The sequence below is a fragment of the Egretta garzetta genome, unplaced genomic scaffold (assembly GCF_000687185.1).
Source record: "Egretta garzetta isolate BGI_Z169 unplaced genomic scaffold, ASM68718v1 scaffold26, whole genome shotgun sequence".
Lineage (NCBI taxonomy): Eukaryota > Metazoa > Chordata > Aves > Pelecaniformes > Ardeidae > Egretta > Egretta garzetta.
This window is the reverse complement of record NW_009260070.1, coordinates 407,572-424,090: the sequence shown is the minus strand read 5'-3', so window position 1 is coordinate 424,090 and position 16,519 is coordinate 407,572. Positions and strand designations below refer to the sequence as shown.

Here is a 16,519-nt window from a genome sequence, read left to right as displayed (position 1 = left end):
ATTTTCTCTTTCCCACCCCCCGGGTTTTTTTTTTTTTTTTTTTTTTTCTTTTCTCCCATTCTCTCCCCCATCCCACAGAGGGAAGGGGGGGTGTGAGCGAGCGGCTGCGTGGTGCTTAGTTGCCAGCCGGGTTAAACCACGACACCTTTCGTGCCTGGTAATCTCAGAATAGACTGATTCCAGCCAGGAGAGGGGCAGGTAGTGAAGAGGATGGGTCGGTGATGTTGATTGGGAATCCTTTCAGCTACAAGGGTTTCTTTGATCACAGTCACCTGTTCCCATTGGAGGGAAGAGGTGTTAATTCAGTTTTAAAAATGCAAAGAGCTATTGATTTGTATTTAAAACCTTTCAAAAGATTTCTTAATGAGCATTACAGTAGCACGGATCCTTTAAGAACTGTATGCATTTGCCTTACAAAATAAAACGTGACAGTATTTTTGTTTCATTAACATTCACACTGTCTCTTCCTTGCAAAATACTTGGTCATCTAATACAGAAGCCACACATTCTAACTGCTCTCAGTTAAATCACTGAGCTTTTTCACTGCAGTCTTTTTCATGCCGCTCACTTTCTTAGGGCTCACTGGAAATGGTACCTGTATTAAACCTCTTGTTACCAGGGACTGAGTCCCAGGTAGATGTGTGTCAGTGTAGCTTTCCCCAGGCACTAAATAAGACTTCTTTTATTTTGAAGAAAATTGTTTAAGGAAAGGAATTATAATGTATGTTGGTACAATATTGACCAGACTGTTCTTAATATTGGTGAGTCGTGGTGGGGTTTCTAAAGGCTGTCACAAGTAGCGTTTTGCCTTGGACAAGCTGGTGTTGGAACTCTTCTTCTAATGCTTCTGGCATGGTGAGATGACTTCTGTAAATGAAAAAGGATCCACTCCTGGGGGGGTGAAATTTTGGAGAGAAGAAATGTTTTGAGACCTTCTGATGATATCTCACATTCCTTGCATGCGTCAGTGTAAAAATCTTGATTCTGTCACACAAATCCATGTTTCCACCCTTCAGTTTATACAGAAATCATACCCTTTTTTTAAATATCTGGCAATAGTTTATGCAGCTTTTAGTTGAATGCCAGATGGAAATCCATGTTCTCAACTAAGCATTTTAGTCACCCTAAATATAGTGCTTCTATCTGTTCTTGGCTGGAATAATGCCATAGAATATAGATTTTTGGGTTGAAAGATGTTGCACAGAAATGAGAGGCAAACTGAAGAAGCACTTTTCATCCCAAATATAAACTGTAATAGAAAAAAATCTGTTTCTTACACCAATGTTAATTACTGAATTAGTGGTCAGTTAGTAAATATGGCTTGTTTTGTATGGAACTCGAGGAGGACAGGTGTTTAAACCTTAGGTATGGATTGGAGAAAACAATCTAAGCATCCCCAGGAGCACCTTATGTTCTCTTATGTGTTGCTGAATTTTTTTTGATCTATAGAATCTCCAATTAGTGGATTTTTCATTGAATAAAATAAAGTAATAATAATAAAAGCATAACAAAAAAACGAAACAAAACTCTCCCTCAAGCCCCCCACCCCATACATACTTAGAAAAGGTATATTGCTAAACCTGTATATTTTAAATTATCTATTTTCTTTCGTACCTTCCTTCCACAGGGAAAGTGAGAAGCTTAAGTTCGTCATTGTGGACACTGACCCATTTGACAGCTTTGCATCTCAGTGACAATTCCTTATCCCGTATTCCTTCAGACATTGCCAAGCTTCACAATCTAGTATATCTGGACCTGTCCTCTAATAAAATTCGCAGTTTACCAGCAGAGCTCGGAAACATGGTGTCACTCAGGTATGTAAATGTTAACAGGAGTTCAAATTGTTCTCTTATTGTCTTTGTAGCAACAGTTTAAATTTCAGCCTAATTTTTACATTCTAGTAAATGAACAGCCTAAATAAATTCCCCCTTCCTCACTACTTTTGATGTGTCTCCCCGAACACTAGGTGTGGTCTGTGTGGCTACAGTGATGCTGGCTCTTCCGTGATCTCCTGTTCCGATGTGTGACAGGGGGAATGAGCTTCAGAAGTGCTCAGTTGGATAGCAATCACCCATTTTATGTTTTTCCAAGTCAGGTTTCCTCTCTTATGCATCCCTTCCCAGACTCTTTTACAAATCTCGATGTGGCATTTTTCTCTAAGAAATAGACACACATAAAAAATTGCTTTTAACTCATCGTAAGGTAGGAAAAAGGTCAGATTAAACATAACCACGCTAACTACAATTTTTTCATCTGTATTCATCTTCAGTAATTATTCTTAATGATAGCTCTTATTATGTTTATTTTATAACAACTGCAACTTGTCTAATATCATCTCCTTCCCACCTTTGCTACCACGTAGCTGCATTCCTGTGCAAACTGGGGAAGAAAATGTTCTAAATGCACCTTTTTTTTTCCCCCCCTCAATTTTCAGTGCCACATGTGCAAAGTTTGCATGGAGTGATAACCTCCTTTTGGAAGCGAAGCATGAAAAGTGATGCCTATTTAGACTATAATTAAGGCTGTAGCATTTCACTTTGTAAAAACACTGTTATGTAAATATATAAATGACTTTATGTAAAAGTAAAAATTATTTACAGGCAACATTCTTTTGCCCTTGACCCAAAGGAAGAGCCTTATCTTGGGTTTATTAAACAGTCACCAGTAATTGCCTTAATTGCTTTTAATTTCGAAGATGTTTATGGACAGCTTTCTCAAATCTAGAAGACACCAAGTCTAAAAGTAATGAGAAAGTCGTTACAGGTAAAGACAACGATAATAGCAGAATCGGCTGCCAGTGCAGCTTTAATGGGACGGGAAGCAAAGCAAGTTTGCACATGGAAATACCAGTAGTTGCATTTTCTTCTGCTTTAGGAAAGTCCACTCTGCTGGGGAGGATTAAACTAGCTGATTAAATTGGTACTAGAAGCTCAGAGTCCAAAGCAGTTACAGTCTCAACCTTGGAGGCCGCGCACAGTGACATTGCCTTTTGGAGCATAGTCGGCAGCTCTGGTTTGTAGTGGTGTGTAGTTGTTCTCAGCTGTGAGGCAGTCTTCTAAAGAAAGCTTTGTGTTGCTGTTTCAATTAAAAGCAGTTGTTATTGTCAGGTTCCTTCCTTTATCCACTCCTCAGGTATGCTGAGCTAGCAATCAATTTACTGGGATGTTCTCAAATTCATCTTTGTGCTTCATTAGCATCCTTCTATTTTCATCAGTCTTTTTCCTTTTAAAATACTGCTGTAAATGTAATACTCATGGCATGGAGTTAGCTTAGCGCTGTATAGTCATCGGTAGTGTCAAAAGATAGTGTGCCTTCTTCCTGACACTTTTCCCAGTTACGCTGGCTGATTCTATGAAGCTTCAGCTCTTCCAAGTCCCAAGTATCTTCTGAGCAGAGAAGGCTCAATCTTGTGAGTGTGAAAGGTGGAGCTAAGGTCTAGGATCACAGTAGCTTTCTAGTTGTGACCTGAACATAATGCTTGAATCCAGATCTCTAGACATGAAAAGCCAGTGCATTCATCCGCTGCACTGTCCTCCGTGATAGTAGCTGATCCATGACTTCTTTTCACTGGGGTGGAAGTGAAGAAAAACCCGTAAGTGCATCCTACGTGATGGTGCTGTGCTGGAGTTCTGTGTTTCAGGCTGGCTCTTGCTGCAGACACTTCCCATGGCTTCTGGGGAGCTGTTTAAAGTAATGGTAATTCAACACTGGGCATTGCTGATACCCTGTGCCACAGAAATAATTCGTGCTTTCACACTTGAGAACTGATAACAGGTCTTCCAGCTCCCACATCTGGAGCTCTGGGTTTGGTCTGTATGGCAAAGCTCACCTAAGACTCCTTGCATCTACCTTTTTACTGCAGGTACTTGAAGAAAGAGGTGTCAGAGAGAGCAGTGAGATTTCTGATCTTTGTGGAAAGAGGAGAAAGAATAAGCACTGTAAGATGTTATCTTGGAAAGCTCAGCTGTAAAACATTCTCTTGATGTGCTTGAAAGAGCTGTGTAGAGGGGGCGGGCTCCACGGAGGCAAGGATCATTAGAGAAAATCCAAGGGAGAAGGTGTAGTGATACCTACTACCATGCCATTCTTCCAGCTTGGTGTTTTTCCTCTAGAACAATTTAGTACAGTTTTTTCTAGTCCATACATAACTTCTTTTAGACTTCAGCAGTGCTTTGAAAGATGCTTAGAGGAAAAAGTAGCTTCCTAAAGGATAAACTATAGCTTTATCACATCATACAGAATATCATCCCTAAAAACAAAGCCATTTACATTTCAAATCTCTATGGAAGTGCTGAGAACTAGTGGAGATGACTTTTTTTTTAACACACACACACACACACACACACACACACCCCTTTTCTACCTGCCATGTACCTCATTGTGCTGAGAACTAGTGGAGATGACTTTTTTTTTTTAACACACACACACCCACCCCTTTTCTACCTGCCATGTACCTCACTGATACTTAGAAACCCTAGAATGCCACAGTGGGCTTCTGAGTTCCTCTCTAAAATATGTGCTTTTGTCTATGGGATTTTATATTGGAAAAAAAACAACACACACACCCCCGTGGGCTAGGTGTGTTATAGTCTGGTAATCAGTTGAGTAATGACTTGACATCTCTAGATAACCCAGTGCAATAAAAAGTAAGTCCCCTCCTGTATCTTCCACTATTCCACACCCCAGAGGCTCTATAAAACAAGCCACTTCACTTTTACCAAGGTTTCTGAGTACACAGTGAACAGAGAATGGCTCAGAAGCCCTTGTTGGGGAAGGACCAGGCAGAGGTTACTCTGCATGGCTAGAAGAAGAGTCGTGTCTCTTTGCTTCAAATGCTGTCTTGCAGAAATCTAAAAGAGCTGAGGTAATTCTGAGCATCCAGGTTTCCTTTCTTTTTTTTTTTCTTTTTTTCCTTTCTCCCTTTTTTGTTGCCCACAATACTTTTCAAGTCCCTAGGCACCAAGTTGTACACACTTTGAAGTAGCAACTTTTATATTGAATATGGCAAGGAGAGTCTTCACTACTTGGATAGGAATGCATTTCAGACAGACAAAAGCTTCTAACAAGTCCATTTTCCCTGCCCAGTTCTGTGGGATATCAGAATTCAGGACATGAGTTCTGTTCCTTTCTGCATATTGTTTTTGTAAGTTAAAAAGCATGTATTTTGCCTTAACACTGAAATTATGGGGGGGGAAAAAAAATGCAACAGAAAATTACTGTTGTAAATTACTATCACATGGTAATGTCATAGCTCTAATTGTGCTACCATGGTCTTGGATTTTTTGCTTACTTGTTTTCTGGGATATAATTTCCCTTTATTTGGCCTTTAATCATAGCCGAACTGTTTCATGGTCTGGTTTGTCAGAGCTGTTACTGCTTCATCACTTGTAGTTATTAAAGTACTTAATTATTGCTAATGTTTACAAAATTTCTGACTTACTAAGATAAACTCGCCAGCTGCTTTCCTCTGTACTTCCATGTAATGTGCATTTTACCCATGTGTGTGAGCACAGCAGCATCTCCCGAACCGTTGCTGTTGAGTCTTTGAGCTCTGCACTCCCCCGGTTTGCTGGTATATGGTTTCTCGTTTCGTTAAACCGCTCGTACTATACTGCTGAAGACAGATGCTGGTCTGTTTTCAGCCCTGTATGATTCTTGCTCTGTCTACAGGGAACTACATTTAAATAACAACCTGTTACGAGTTTTACCTTTTGAGCTGGGAAAACTGTTCCAGTTACAGACTCTGGGTCTGAAAGGTATTGCCGCTTTTTCTTGGTATCCGTGCTTTGTTTAATGATGCCGCTTCTGAGATGTAATGGCTGTAGGCTGCTAGTTCATAAAATGTTACTGAATAGCAATCCCAGGTGTAGCTACCTATGCCACATTTATAAATATTGTTATTTAGGGATTATTTAAAAAAAAATTTGGTGAAGCACTGAAGGTATGAGGAGGCTTGCTTCTTTCTGCAGAGCGAACAGGAGCTTTCTGTTGCTTGCATAGGAGGTGAACACAGTGCTGCTTAGCTAAGAAATAATCTGCAGTTAACTGTGGGTGTTCAGCTCCAACCAAAAAGGGAATATGCTTTGTACTGCTGTAGGGTACTGTGCTGTTTATGCAAGCAGCAATTTAAATCTTTTTTCCATTTTTTTTTTTCTCTGAAGTGTATGGATTCTAGCTATAAAATTGCTGACCTCGGGGGAACTTGTATCACAAAATCAGGACCACTGAGTGATGCAATGCCACTAAGCACTTTTAAGTCTCAAAAGTCTTTTTTTTTCTCCCCCTTAAAACTGGATAATTGCAATGTGCACTGTCCGTGAAAACTTGTACAGTCTGCTTATGCGCTTGGCAGATGGTAGGCACTCCACTCGGGTATGACTGAACATCATACAGATAGACTGGTGGTGGATGTGATGCTCACGTCGAGCAAAGCGAGCAGAGGTGGCTCCTGTGTTCGGCCGCATCGGCTCTGCCGGCACGTTGTGCCATGCCAGTTCTTCACTCCTGTCAGATCCAGCGACCGCCGGGGGCTGGTCGGTCAGAGGACAGGCGCAGCAGGGAATGTGGTTGGCTTCACTACAGCTCTCCACACTTCTCGTGCTTTGTGGGATTGGAGACCTGAGATTTGAAACCTCTTAAGTAGTTTATAGTAGGTGCAGTGTATGCTCTCAGAGATGCCAGCTTTAAACACTGATGTGTAAGTTCATAATGGCTTTGTTTATTTTATTCAGTACTTCCATAAATGTGTTTGCAGGAAATCCACTTACACAGGATATTCTGAACCTTTATCAGGAACCAGACGGGACACGAAGGCTACTGAACTATTTGCTTGATAATTTGGCAGGTACTGCAAAAAGAAGTAAGTGATCATTCTTAAAATACTTATTTCTGCTGCGTTAAAAAAGAAGAAAAAAAAAAAAAAGATTATCACTTGTATCTCTAAAATGTTCCCATAGTTTCAACAGAACAACCACCTCCAAGGTCTTGGATTATGTTGCAAGAACCAGACCGTACAAGACCAACAGGTATTGTAACGCTTCTCTACTATTTTTTTCCCCCCTCCCCTGTTATAAAAGGTGTGGATCTTCACTAGCTGTTTAAAAATTTCCAGTTTAAATTAACCAGTTGTCTGTGCATGCCGACAGCCAGCTGAAGTAGTTCTGTGCCCATTGGAACACCCGCTCCAGATTTACCCATCTCTTACTGTGAAGTAGAATCACAGGATCACTGAGGTTGGAACAGACCTTTAAGATCCTCAAGTCTAACCGTTACCCCAACCCTGCCATCCCACCACCAAGCCATGTCCCTAAAATAATTTCTTTTTAATTAACATCTTCCTCATAGGAATTGAAACTGTTGTCCACAATTAGTTAAATCGTTGAATTATAGCAGGCTTAACTGAACGTTTGTTGAAAAGTAAGGAAATGGAAGAACAGGAGCATCATTTCCCAAAAATGTAGACTTTTTTTCTTTTAAGTAACCAGTGTATACTCGGCACTTTTCCTGTTGGGATTCAGGTCACGTTTAATTGTTTACTAATTTTTTCTGCATGAGTTGTCTAAAATACAGCCTTTTCTGTTTACCTGCACACCAAAAATCTTGGTGTATTTCTCAGTTGTTGCAGCGTCCTCTCTGTCAGGGCTGATGTACATTACTTTCCCCTATTAATTTTATTAAGGCGGCTGCTTCAGAGATCATGATGTTAATGCAGCTTGTCTTTTGCTATCACCTGCTTATTTTCAAAATGCTGGGCTTTGACCCCCAATCAGCCCGAGGTTGTTGCCTCAGTTTGCTAAATCTTCAAACAAGCTCTTGTTTCTTTTTCCCGAGCTGTACGCCACGTTTGAGAGGAGCTCCCAATAAGCTCAAAGTGTCTCATGATTGTACTGCAAATTCCTTAGAGCTTTTTAAAGACAAACAGCAAAACCAAAAATCCATGCCGCTGGATTGCTTGTCACGTTGCCCCAAACGGTCTCATTATCGCTCCTGTTCCAGATAAACACAGAGAGCAGATGTTTCTTGCCTTTACACCTGAGCTGCAGGCTTTTTGAGGTGGAAACATCGGGGGGGGTTGTTTTGCCTCACTTTTCCATTGTGCGAAGGGATCCTTACCCTGCCTGCAGATCTGTTACAGTCTGTGGCGGTAATAATTAAGGTGTGTTTTGAATAATCTATCTGAAGAGTTTGCAAGTCTCTGTAGAGCTGACAAATGTAAGTGTTCAAATACACTTAACCTTGTTCCCTGTTTCACAGGAGAGCACCACTCAGCATAAAGTAGATGACCTCTAGGGGTCCCTTCCAACCCAAAACATTCTATGATTCTATGATAAACTATGTTTGTCTGCTATTTACTGCATCAACCATATAAAGAGGGGGATTTGGTTTTATTTTCCAATTAAAAGCTAGACAACTTGTAATTTCTCTTCTGTGGAAGGACTAACAATTTTTGTCATACAGACACACATGCTGTGCTTCGGTTGAAGCAAATGAAGCATAAATGGATAAATTTGCAGAAGACAAAAGTGAAGAATATAATTGTATAATGTTGTTGTTTAAATGTATCAGTATGTAAGTAAAATTATTGTTCTGCAGCCTTGTTTTCTGTCATGTGTTACAACGTACTCTGTGATAAATATGCTACCCGGCAGCTGTATGGCTATTGTCCATCTTGGGCATTGAACTGGGAATACAGAAAAAAAGCCATTATGCAGGAAATCCTGAGCTGCAACGCTGACATCATAAGTCTTCAGGTAAAAGATAGACTGTTAGTTCTTTTCCTTTTCTATTCCCACGTGCTGGTTTCTCTCTATTAAATGTATTTGCAGTGAATAGTCTGTTTTCAAAACTTCCTGAAAACAAAAGAAAAAACGAAGTGGTGTTTAGAACATTATTTGTTGCTTGACATCAAAAGAATGCTTTCCAGCCCACGCAGCTGGAACGTGGGCCAGCAGCTGCTGATCAAAGACGCGTACGTGGGGGTGTCTTTCTGCCCGTGCGTGTATGTGGGGCTATAATTGACACATTTTCAAATAAAAGGCTTGAGATAATCAGGACTCTGGGGATCACAGAAATTCATTTATATTTTCTTAAAATAGGGATATTGCTCTCAAATTTGCATTCTCTGATGTACTTAATTCTTACAATTTTTTTCCCTTTAAATCTAATTTGGAAGTGATTTACACTTCTGAAGAGTCTGAATAGCATGGGTCTCTGTATTTTGGTAATAGTACATTCATGCTGTGCTGTCTTATAACTTTACAGGAGGTCGAAACGGAACAGTACTACAGTTTCTTCCTGGTAGAATTGAAAGAGCGTGGCTACAACGGATTCTTCAGTCCAAAATCTAGAGCTAGGACAATGTCAGAACAGGAAAGGAAACATGTCGATGGTTGTGCAATATTTTTCAAAACAGAAAAGTAAGTGACGTGTTTTGCAAAGCCTTCCATTGTGTCTTGCGCTCTCTCACGTAATTTCTCAGGTCAGTCTGTAGCTCGATCAGTTTGGCATCCCTCGCCCTCTTTGGCCGTTCAGTGTTTCTTACAGAGAGTTTTGCCAGAAAGGCTATGAGGGAAATCATTCCGTGCGCAACTGGCAATAGAAAATTTCACCCTAAAGTGGTGTTTAAGATGAAATTCCATTTTGTTAGAGCAATGCAGGTTAGGAGTTCATTAGATTAAATTCAATTGTTGAGTGTGTTGTGTCCCAAACATTAGTTGTTAATAATGAAAAATGTAACAAATGTCTTATTTCCTTGCTTATTTTTGAGTAAAGGAATTGATAATCCCCAAAATTGCTGAAACAAGACCTCAAATGACTTTTTTTTGATACATCAGCCTTCTGATAAAGCAAAAGCAAAGGGCACTTAATATCACTCCTCGCTTTTGGAAAAAAAGCCGTTATTTAAGAGCTGCAGCACTTCTGGACTGTGTCATATTGTACTCGCACAACTGTTTGGATATGAGGGTAATATTTCCCTTTCTCCTCCTGCCTCCATTGCTTTGTGACCACAAGTAAATGTAGGTGCCAGGTTTGATACCATTTGGCTCGGAAAAATGTAGTCCCTTGCTAATTAAACCTACATCTTGGAAGCAGAGACTAGTGCGGAATTGGAAACGAGCGCTCCTGTTCTGCTGTCTCTGTCAGGCACTATCTTGCTCTCCCACCGCCCATCTTCAATTTAAACTAAGTTAGAATAAAATATCTAAAAATCCCTAGGAAATCTATCCTTAGAGTTCAGCGTAGGATTTTGTGAAATCATGTGATTAGCTGAGATTTTCACATCATAAATGTGTGTGAGCTTTTTAATTAAAAGGAGAATTATCTGTAACGTTTGCTTTTGTGTCTGACTGCTGCGAAAAACATACGGTGTTTCTTTTTCAGATTTACTTTGGTTCAAAAACATACTGTTGAGTTCAATCAACTAGCCATGGCAAACTCGGAAGGTTCGGAAGCTATGCTGAACAGAGTTATGACAAAAGACAACATTGGAGTCGCTGTATTGTTAGAACTGCGAAAGGAATTGATAGAAATGTCATGTAAGTCCTATTTAGTTTCTTTTTTTTAATAGATTGTATTTTGTTAATGAAAAAATTGTCTTTTGCTGTGAAGATCTATTTTCTTCCGCTTATACCCTTTTGCTTAAAAAATACAAAGACTTGAGTTTGAGTGAATTTTTTTTTTTTTCCTGGGAGTTATGTGCAGGTATGGGAGCCCACTGGTGTTAGTCACGTGTCTCTGTACCGTGGATCTGCATTGGTTTAGCTTGTTATTTTCTTCACTGTCATGCTTATACAACCTGCTTGTTCTGCCCTGTAATTCTTAATTTAGGAAATGTAAATTGGCTTTATGAGTATCGCAGCAGGTACTACTCAGTCTGTGTTATGCTTATCCCAGTGATATTTTATTAATTCGGATTCTAACAAACAAGCCTTTTAAGAAGCAACTTACAACATGGATAACTTACAATTCAGAGCTCATTGCCTAATAGAAAACATGAGCAGTGCCTGTTGACCATCACAACCTGAGGAAAACTGTTGATTTTTTTTAAGCTATACTATTTGTCTGTCACTATGATTATCTGTTGCTTACGTAATTCACAGTGTTCTTAAATATGTAAGCATTACCTGTAACAGGACAGTCTGCCTGTTAATGGTCTTGTGAAACACAATAATTCCTAACACTTTATATCCCCTGAAACACGTAGTAGATGTAAGAGGAGTTGTATGACCCTCTTAAACCAGACGGTATTAACCCTCTTCATGTTACACTGGTATTTTATTTTATTTTTTCCTCCCCTCAAACATCTTGTTTAAAGTTTAATAACTGTTTTTGTTGCTGACCATGTAAGGTAAATAATTGATTTTAAATTTTAGCTGGAAAGCCACATCTTGGGATGGAAAAGCAGCTAGTTCTTGTAGCTAATGCACATATGCATTGGGACCCCGATTATTCTGATGTGAAGCTGGTTCAGACTATGATGTTTCTGTCCGAGGTAAAGAACATTATAGATAAAGCTTCTCGTAGTCTCAAACCTGGTGTTTCGGGAGAACTTGGAACCATTCCACTTGTACTGTGTGCAGATCTCAATTCTCTACCAGACTCTGGTAAGAGTTCTACTTCTTATGGTTTTTTAGACTGTTTCAAGTGTGTAACCATTTAAAGGTCCTGCTTTTTTAAAGGAGTTTTCAATGTTGTTTGCTATCATAAGTTCTAAAGGTACTAAGAAGGTGGAAGGAAGAGAGAAGAGAGAACAGTTTCTTCAGCGAGTGACCTGTTGCCTGTGCAGTAGTACCGCTACGCCTGGTCTTCCAGAAGCATTTTCATTGTTAGCTTACACTATGGGATGGAAAGGAGGAAAATATCTTTCAAAAATAACTTGTCAATTTGGCTTTGCAGCCTCTTTACAGTTAACATTATCTGAAGTAGTGGTACAAAAGTTGGCTTTTTTCAACATCTTAGCTGAAGAATGATGAAAGCCAAGACTTGAGCAGGGAGATGAGGTGAACGCTGCCTACCTAGCACCTATAGAATTCTACTTCTGCTTTTTTCATCTTCCCTGCCCCCCCAGTCAGCCTGTTCCTAATTAACTCTTTAGTTTTCTCTAATCAAAGCATGCATGTCTGGTTTTGTTCTAGGTGACACTTGCTCTTACATGTGTATACATTACCTTGAAAAATTTTATAAGAACTACTGCTGATTGTATTGTATTAAGGCTTTGCTGCTATGATGTGTAAGGTTGCATGTATGACTCAGTCATCTGCTGAATGCTTGTTAATACCTTGTGTGTTTGTGTGTCGCTCTCCTAATAGGTGTTGTTGAGTACTTGAGCACTGGTGGAGTGGAAACAAACCACAAAGATTTTAAGGAACTGAGATACAATGAAAGTCTTACTAACTTCAGCTGTAATGGGAAAAATGGAACAACAAATGGAAGAATTACCCATGGTTTCAAGTTGAAGAGTGCCTATGAGAACGGTCTAATGCCTTACACAAATTACACATTTGACTTCAAGGTAAGGACTTGGCTGATATTTTGGAAAAGTTTTCCATTTTGAAGTGTAACTAACGTGATCTACTGTACAAAGCTGTTCAACAAAGTTAATCCGTTCGGGGAGCTAACAGTAAATTCACTAAGTCTATATTTAAAACATAGCAAACTAGAGTGCCCAGCACTTCAGCCTCCTAGAAACCAAGCTTCCCTTTTTCTTGTTAGTAACTTGTAATAGACTTGCAAGAGTTGGGGTGCTGCTAACCTTCCCTGTAAATAGAAAGATTTTGTATTTTATACTCCAAGCTAAACGAAACGGTAGAGCAGGGGCACTTCAACTGTCAACTGCAAGGAATAATCCATGTTGCTGCTGGAAAACTCTCAGGGCTCTGTTGCCCAGGGGAAGCAGAGTTGGCTCTCTTCCTCTTCAAAATCAGAGGAATGTGATTTGAAGCTTTGCAGGAGGTTGGATATTACAACCCACGAAAGCACAGCAGAAGCAATGCTTTTGTTTTCCTCATCTGTATTGAGCCACCCATGGGGTATAGGAAGCAAAAGTCTCCTAAGCTGATGATGTGCTGTGGAGAAGGAATGGCAGCGTTTCAGTTACTCGCAGTACTGAGCTCACCTTTTGTTTGGAACAGTACCTTGAGTCAAGAATATATACTAATAATCGATTGTTTCCTTTCTTGTTGTAGGGTATTATTGATTACATCTTCTACTCTAAACCTCAGCTAAACATACTTGGCATTCTCGGACCTTTGGATCATCATTGGTTAATAGAGAACAATATAAGTGGTTGTCCACACCCACTCATCCCTTCTGACCACTTCTCACTTTTTGCACAACTGGAGCTTTTGCTGCCTTTCCTGCCTCCTGTAAATGGAATCCATCTCCCTGGCAGGAGGTAGTCAAGTACATTTTTAGAGGGCAACCTCGATCTAACTTGTACAATTGTAAAATCTGAATATAGAGGAGTGAGGTATGGCCAACAGGGATTTTTTTTTTTCCTTAATAATCTTAATCTTAAATCTAATTATTTGCTAAAGACATAGTAAAAGCCAGGTGCTATCAACAGACACAATTCTGAGCCCAATGTTCTTTGTATACTGTTCAACAGCGACCGGTGCATTTGCGCCGTTCTTTAATACGTTACAATTAACCTTCCTGTTTCCTTTATCCAACGTGACGTTTTCATGCCTTGAAATAGGGAATTGTTATACAGTATATTCTCTTTGCACAGTTATCTGTAGCACTACTTTTTGAGGCCAGTAGGAACATCCACAGAACATTCTTCCATACTTCACTCCCTCCTTTTTCAGACTTGTTTGTAAAATATAGAATTTGAATTTAGCCTTTATTGATTGTATATGAACAACAGAAAACCTGATTTATGAGATTTTGTACTTTAAAAAAAGAAAAATCAGATTTGGAAAATGATTGTATTGTAAACTAAGGCTAAATTTTTATCTGTTTTCATGTGTTATAAAGGCCAGCTTGTAAAAGAGGTTGTCACAGGCTTTCTCTGCTAATGATTTGCACTGTTAGGGTTTCGTTAGCCCTTTTGTACTACTTTTTATGTTCAATTGAGAACATTGCTTTTAAAATCCAAACCTGTAAAATCTTAATATCTTACAGAGATAACTAAATAAGTTCTGTCTGATTTAAAAAAAAAAAAAAAAGGAGAAAAGCATAGAGTTCTCGCAGAGCAGATAAAAGCTGAGCAGTGAGTATAAGTAGACCTGTATGGATTGGAAGTTACTGCCAATGGGTATGCACTCGGATATTTTTCTCATCTCTAACTTCTGGAGTAAAATTTAGGGATCCTTGTGTACAGCTTCTTCATTTCTGTTTTAAATACTTGTTCTATCTCCACTGTGCCTGCTTGAATTTGTTCTCAACTAGCACTGCCTGTGCATGCAGAGAGATCCTGTGCATCCTCTTTTATTTTTTTAAATAATGTTAACACTTGTGAAAATTTTATGAAGATACTTTTGTATAAGCTGTGGCATCTTTTTTCCTTTGTGAAGCATTGAATATCACACTTTTTGAACATGTTCAGGTTATGGGTACACCGTTGTAGCTTCTAATACCCACGCACTGCTTCTCTCGGTGTCATTGCACAGTGCCGTTTTTCCCACTAAGAATTACTATCATGTGAATTCTCTTCAGTTTAAGTGTGTTCCTCAGTTTCAGAAAGTATAATTCCTTGAAGAAGAAAAACCAAGCCTACACTTTCTATTGATGAAGCAGTGTAAAATAAATGCATTTTCAATACAGGTCCCAAAGACAATTCTTCAGATCATTTTTTAAAGTGACCAAGTCTTATTTTAAAGTGTCAAGCAAGACTAAAGTCATAGTGTACCCTCAGTGCCATTTGTGTCATGAAGCCAAGTATAGAACAGCTTACAAATTTAACTTGTCTGTTTGTATCCTAAACAGGAGAGTTTATTATCTCCTTAAACTATTACAGCTTGAATAATCAATGTAAAAAAGGAAAAGGAAAAAAAAAAAAAGAAAAAGGAGATAGAGCTTGGTCTTAAACAGCTTTTGTTTCAGCTGCGGGCAGGGAAGCAAAAGGACACTGAGCATTAAGAGAAAACTTTCTAAATATTGTGAATTTTTATATATAAGAGAATGGATTGGTAATAATGATACAAAATTTTATTGAGAAGTAGTTGGCACATCAGTGTGCTCAACCCGTCCTGTTTTAAGCTGAAAGTGAGAATGACAAACAGGTTGGGTGTGTAAAATGTACATTTTAAAATTTCAGTAGGAGAAATTGTGATCTTGAATCCTTGTCTGGGACCTGATCTCTTGGGGTTATTTTGGTTTTGTTTTAGTTGTGAAAACACCAAACATGTCCAGTTTATGATCAGTACATTGAAATGCTGGTAGTATTGCTGTAGTAGACTTAATGCGTAGTGTTATTTTTTTCTGTTTGTTTTTTTGGGTTTTTTTGTAAAGTGTGAATAAAAGGTGTTTTACTCATGTTTCCTTAATGATGTCTTGGTAATGTACATCATGACAATTTCCAGTGATGATGAGCCAGTTTAGCTCGTCAGGCTGAGCAAACTATTTTTCTTTGATTATCTGGATTGTGTAATGAGTCCAGAAAGCTTTACAGAAGGGGAAGGGAAGCACTTACTCATTTTGTATTTCTTAGAGGGGGATAATTTACTTTAATAGATGCTGGAGCTTGAGTGCACTTGTTAGATTTTAAAGGTTTGAGCTTTATCCAATATGTGTTCTCCTGTATTGCTTAGTCTTAAAGATTTGAACTTAGGACAGCATGTTAAAATACGGCCCCTTGTGCTTTTGGAGACACAACTGTTCCTGCTTCGTCACCTTACAGTCTAAGGGTCCCTTTAGATCACTGTTCCCTCCAGCTTTGACGCTAGTCCATCAGGTCCTGGCTGAAATCCCACTGGATGCGTTGAAGACACCCCTTTGACTTCAGTGGGATTTCACTGGACTGCAGCTATGGCTCGGGGGCTGAAGGAAGGAGAAATATTTTGTTTTTTGGAAAGACCAGATGGCACCAAAACAGAGCTGAGATCAACTTTGTCAAACAATCTGTCAAGGAAAACATACTCCTGTGTCAAACAAATCTAACTCAAACATCTCAATTTCCAGCTATAACATAGAACAAGGCAATAAACCGTGTCCTCACAAAATCAGAATGTTTGCTTCATAGTTTTTAACATAAAATGGTTATTTGCAATATTTTTATTCGAGGTGATTTTGGGTGTTGCCATAACGTACCTTCAGTGTTCTTGTTGTAAAAGCACATATAGCAAAAGTTACAGGACATCCGTGGGGTCGGAAGGATTTATTTAGGTTAGACCAGGCTTTTTCCCACTTAAAGTACAGTCAGCCATATCTTGTCTGGTTTTATTTACGCTTACCAGGAATTCTGGGTGTCAAAGTGTAAATCAAAATATACCTTTAACTAAAAGAATGGGTTAGAGTGCAAGACTAATACCACAAGTTACTGCTTTTAACATACACGGGGGGGGCGGGGGGGGGGGAG

At 39.2% G+C, this 16,519-nt stretch overlaps 1 protein-coding gene across 4 annotated transcripts in view; it reads left to right on the top strand.

Annotated features, from left to right (window-relative positions):
- The window catches only part of CNOT6 (CCR4-NOT transcription complex subunit 6), a 30,050-nt gene extending 15,882 nt beyond the window's left edge, over positions 1–14,168 (top strand). For 2 of the 4 annotated variants that reach the window (XM_009641205.2, XM_035896683.1), the window contains exons 3-12: positions 1,628–1,814; positions 5,671–5,756; positions 6,755–6,859; positions 6,957–7,025; positions 8,593–8,750; positions 9,262–9,416; positions 10,381–10,535; positions 11,373–11,603; positions 12,309–12,511; positions 13,185–14,168. In XM_009641205.2, the coding sequence (XP_009639500.1) occupies positions 1,628–1,814; positions 5,671–5,756; positions 6,755–6,859; positions 6,957–7,025; positions 8,593–8,750; positions 9,262–9,416; positions 10,381–10,535; positions 11,373–11,603; positions 12,309–12,511; positions 13,185–13,397 (1,562 nt within the window). In that variant the 3' untranslated portion in view covers positions 13,398–14,168. The remainder of the gene's footprint in view (positions 1–1,627; positions 1,815–5,670; positions 5,757–6,754; positions 6,860–6,956; positions 7,026–8,592; positions 8,751–9,261; positions 9,417–10,380; positions 10,536–11,372; positions 11,604–12,308; positions 12,512–13,184) is intronic. The other 2 variants (XM_009641206.2, XM_035896684.1) reach the window with 2 other exon arrangements.
- Positions 14,169–16,519: the final 2,351 nt, after the last annotated feature.